The 5,175-nt window shown below is 49.2% G+C and overlaps 1 protein-coding gene across 1 annotated transcript in view; it reads left to right on the forward strand.

Moving 5' to 3' along the window:
- Positions 1-5,175, forward strand: part of foxp2 (forkhead box P2) — a 57,022-nt gene that overhangs the window by 30,984 nt on the left and 20,863 nt on the right. The window contains exons 9-12 of the mRNA XM_019882956.1: positions 776-859; positions 3,019-3,229; positions 3,839-3,915; positions 4,093-4,194. Of these exons, the coding sequence (XP_019738515.1) occupies positions 776-859; positions 3,019-3,229; positions 3,839-3,915; positions 4,093-4,194 (474 nt within the window). The remainder of the gene's footprint in view (positions 1-775; positions 860-3,018; positions 3,230-3,838; positions 3,916-4,092; positions 4,195-5,175) is intronic.

Below are 5,175 nucleotides of genomic sequence, written 5' to 3' on the forward strand. Positions count from 1 at the left end.
CTTCTTCTTCTTCTTCTTCTTCTTCTTCTTCTTCTTCTTCTTCTTCTTCTTCTTCTTCTTCTTCTTCTTCTTCTTCTTCTTCTTCTTCTTCCGGGCTTGTCTTTGTTTCTGCTCTCCGGGAAAGCAGGATACAAGCTACGCGGCTCGCTAGCGAGCTCCTTCATCTCCCGCCAAGGTAAAGAAACCCGCGCTGGCATATTTCCTTCTCACCTCACCTTCCTTTCCTCCATCATCCGAGCGGCTTCATCCTGTTGCTGGAGCCTGTCCCAGCCGTCTTCGGGCGGTAGGCGAGGGACACCCTGAACGGTGAATTACCGTTTGCTGTTAGTTGTCTTGCGTGTGTGACCGATGACTTTCCGACGAATAAGTATCGTCTCTCTCTCTCTTATGTGAGTGCTCGGCTTTTGTGTTTTTATGAGGCCTTCCTCGAGCTACGGTCCCTGTCACTCTTTGCAACATTGCTTAGATTGATGATTGCCCACCAAGGCTCAGGGCCCCGAGCAGGACCCAGGGAGGCGGGTCGGTCTCACGCCATGATTTTCGAAGGACCCCATTCACCTCTTGCCAGCTGCAGGCTGCACCTTCGTCCCCTTAACGGTGTCCACGGGGACTTGAAGCCCGCCTCATTATTCGCCCGGCTGCCTCGTCACCCGTCAGGGCCTCCGCTGACCTAAATTCCAGCGTTGACGAAAAGACGCAGCCGCTGTTTGTTTTTTGCCCGCATCATCCCGCGCGCGTCTTCACTTCATTCCCTCTTCTTCTCTGTCTTGAACAGCTTTCGAAAGAACGCGAGCGTCTTCAGGCGATGATGACCCACTTGCACATGCAGCCCTCCGAACCCAAGTCATCTCCCAAACCAGTGAGTGCATATTGCTCCGTAAACACGCCGGCGATGAGCAACTATCGTCGAGTGACGGAGCGCGGATGATGAAGATGTAATCGCCTGCTTCTGGCGGGAGGACGACAAGTTTGGAAGTGTATTTAAATGGCCCAAAAAGAGCGTGGAGGGCCGAGGGGCCGGGTGGCATTTCTCCGTGATAGATATAACCACCAAAACAACCTGTTGGCTGGATGATTGAGCCCCTCGCGCTCAGACGCTGTCATTTCGCCAACAAACAGCGGGAAATTATAGCCGAGGGTTGCTACTGAATTCTGATATCAACACGCAATTGTTGCCAAAATTGGTCCCACGGGACGATTGGCTCTGGATAGGCATTTAAACATGTTTATTTTCCAAATGTTGTCCGCCCCCGATTTGACACATTGGATCGTTTGTATGCTGCTTCGTAAGAGTCTGCTCGCCTTGGAATCATTGGATGAAGAGAATCACATGATGGCACAATCATCGGATAATTCCATCCGAAATCAAACTCCCCTTTCATTATTCCATCACCACCACCCCCCCCCCCTTTTTTTTTCTTTCAAAACGGCAACAGAACGGTTCCGTGTCATCCAATGACAACTCCGGTGCTGCTAATCCGCGCTGCATATGAATGAACGATGCTAATGAAGTATTGCGTTACATAAAGCGCACATGAAAGAGCAGCTAATTGCATTTGATGGCGCCGAAGAAAGGCCCGCGAGTGGGGAGGGGAGGGTGCATTCCAAAAGAATTCCGAAATGAACATTTCGGTGAGAGTCCTCATTTTAAGTCGCGGGAAGAAATTGTTGGTTTTGTAGCGATCCTTGAGCCAGACTGTATACGGTGATGCTAATACTTAAGATGGTGCTCATTGCTAATGCAACGTTTTGAACTCGTTTGGTGGACTTTGCAGATAAGTGTTGGTTTGAATCCATCAAAATATCCACCTTGGACCTCTCCTTAACTTTTATTCTACGACGCTCATTACCGCCAAGTGGCGATTTAATTGTCACCCGAAAGGCCCGACGGCCTGCTCGTATTTCCAACTTGACATTTTATCTCATTTATCAGCACAATTGGGCCGAGCGATACCCTCTTCCTCCGTGGTCCCCCTCCCTCCCTCCCTCCCTCCCTCCCATCTTTGAAGTCAATGCCAAACTCCCCGCCACAAATGCGTCGCCACTTGTCGACTCACAATTAAGGCAATTTGGTTTGAATATGTAACGATGTCATTACCATTCCCGGCCCGAAATTAGCGACGCGACGGAAAGGTCAGTTTGGCGTTTTTCCACTCGGCTGGAGTCTCTCACATGAGATTTGGAGGCAAAATACGGACAATTAGGGAAGCCGTCGCGAGTGGAGCCGCGTCTGGAGTGGACTCATGCTTTTTGCTGAGTGACATATGAAGTCACTGAGTCACTCTTTGTTAATGTAACCAAGTTTGGGGATGAGATGGCCTCTCCGATTTCGTCAAAAGTAGCCCTACGACCATGACCTGAACATCCCAGAAGTGGCTTTGCATGAACATGATCGTCGGGTGGATCTTCATGTCCGTGCGGGAGTGATAAATCGAAAGATAAAGCCAGATGGTGCCCGATAACGGCGAGGCTGATCGTTGACTAATCTGGAACAGCGCGCTCTAATTAGAAATCGCGTGATACAATTTGGAGGTTGTAATTAGCCGAGATGGGCTGGCTCCTCTCCGCGAGCCTTGTTCGAGGAAACACACGGCTGCGTCAGGCAGCGAGAAGGGCGCGCGTACAACGGGGACTGCGGAATGACTCGCCGTGTTGCCCACACCGCGCGACAATACCAGCGTCCCGCTGCGAGCTTGACCACATTTGGAACTGCTTGCGTGTCAGGCGAGTTGGTTGCTTTATCGCCGTTCGTGCTCTGATATCACTCCGCCAGCCCCTCTGAATGACAATGAATGGGTTCTGTGCATTGCTAAGTGCAGTGTGAAAAGGCCTTAAACGTCCCTGCTAATTCCTGCATATATAGTGTGTTTGTGTGTGTGTGTGTGTGTGTGTGTGTGTGTGTGTGTGTGTGTGTGTGTGTGTGTGTGTGTGTGTGTGTGTGCGCGTGTGCGCATACATCATTTAGAATCCTCTTCAATTCTTGCACGAGCCTCAGTAACGACGCGGTCTTTCTTCCAGCTCAACTTGGTATCCAGCGTGACCATGTCCAAGAACCTGCCGTCGACATCGCCCACTAACTTACCGCAGACACCCACCACCCCCACGGCACCCATCACCCCGATGGCGGCCATGCCCCAGGTGCCCTCGGTGCTAGGAGGCGCCAACGTGCCCAGCATGGGCGCCATGCGTCGACGCCATTCGGACAAATACTCGATGCCGCTGTCGTCGGGTAGGTCCAACTACGCAGCGCATTCACTTTCATTCCCAATATATTCGACGGTGCGCTTGTGGCTGCTGCACAGAGCGGGACGTCTGCTGGCTTTATCAAAAGCAAGCCCGTGTTTAATCACTCTATATGTAAATAGGAAACCGACTCTGCGTATAAATATTACACGAGTGTTAATGAAGTTCAAATAATGGCCAAGTAAATACAATATTTATTGCATTAGGACGTTTTCTGACTTTTGCATTTTAAAAAAATGTTCCGCCTTTGATGTTTGTATTTACTGGCTGTGTTTAACGTGAAGTCCCATCAATTATTCAACGTGGGGCTAACTAACTGCGCGGATCTCATTTTATGGATTTATTAGTGTTTAAGATCTCTCACGAGAGACATTAATTAAAAATGCATTTTGTTCAACATGGAAAATGATGATTTGATGTGCACCCCCCCCCCCCCCTCCCCCCCCCATCCCCCTCCCCTTTCTCTCCCTCTAATATCCACCCCCTCCCCTCAGCCTCTCCTTTTAATTTGATGAAAGCGTGAGCCAGTGCAATACCTGGAGGAATAAAAATTTACCAATTATTTCAGGTGGTGACACAGTATTTATTTTTCCAGAGATTGCCCCAAACTACGAGTTTTATAAGAACGCAGATGTCAGACCACCGTTTACTTATGCAACCCTCATAAGACAGGTGAGTGGGAAATAAATTAACTTTGCCTGATTAGATTCAAATTAATTGCGGCATGAATCACGGCGGCTCTGCGCTCGCGATCTGTCCGCGCGCGCGTGTGCGTGTGCGTGTGTGTGCGTGCGCGTGTGTGTGTGTCATGTCGTTAGTAAAGCATTATTTGATGTCATCTCATTCCAGGCGATCATGGACTCGTCCGACATGCAGTTAACGCTGAATGAAATCTACAGCTGGTTCACGCGCACGTTTGCGTACTTCAGACGCAATGCAGCCACTTGGAAGGTAGGCTTGGACCCCACCCAACCTATATTTTAAAAAAAAAAAAAAAAAACGACATCCACTTAAAAAAAAAATAGTCTGTTGAATTGACTCCATTTTATTTGGTCAAGTGGTTGCACAAAATAAAATCCTCTGGCTCCAGGTACATTTTTGAAGTGGGCGTGTCGCCAGGTGGTTTGATTTTGTGCAACCACTTGACCAAATAAAATGGAGTCACTTCAACAAAATACATATTTTTTCCGTCTACTTCCTCCTCTTCCATCCCAATGACAACATCTCTCATCTCATCTTTTTATTAATTTTTTTTTTTTTTTTCCATCGGACGCAATTAATAGCAAAAATCTCAGCGTGGAGAGGGCTCCGGCGGACTAATTATACAGCAGCCACTCCATCATCAGCACCTTTTGTTGAGCGAGACACCCACTCCACCCCGCTTCCTCCCCTCCCGCCTACTCGGCGAGCCGCCTTGCCTCTGCATATCATTGATTAATTAGGAAGAAAGATGGCCGTCAAGCAAGCGGGGAGGGTGGGGCGGGTAGCGTGGAGGTCAAACCTCGTCCGGCCTGTCACGGAGGAGGAACTCTTTATTTACCGGCACAATAGGGCCCCATTTGTATATGTGTCGCTGCAACTTTATTGTCCTGTCTCCGTGCACAAAGATGGTGACAAAAGGGGAAAAAAAAAAAATAGTCTTGCAGTGTCTTTCCATCCCGCATCAGCATGCAGGACGTTGCGTGGCGCAGCCAAAGTGAATTAATTTGGATTTGGCATGCAAATCAGCGCGGCGCGCGAGGGACGGACGGCGCCGCGTCAGAGCGGCTTCCCGACGGACAATAGCGCTGACGTCACTGCGACGCTCCCAACTATTCCCCTTTTTCGAAGCATCCGTGCGATGGTCTTCCTTTTGATTAATAGAAGGAATTTGTTTAGGGGGAAAAGAAAGGAATGAAAGGTAGTTTCATGTCTGATTTTTCTCTTGCCTCC

The sequence above is a fragment of the Hippocampus comes genome, unplaced genomic scaffold (genome assembly GCF_001891065.2).
Source record: "Hippocampus comes isolate QL1 unplaced genomic scaffold, H_comes_QL1_v1.1 scaffold53, whole genome shotgun sequence".
NCBI classification, from domain to species: domain Eukaryota; kingdom Metazoa; phylum Chordata; class Actinopteri; order Syngnathiformes; family Syngnathidae; genus Hippocampus; species Hippocampus comes.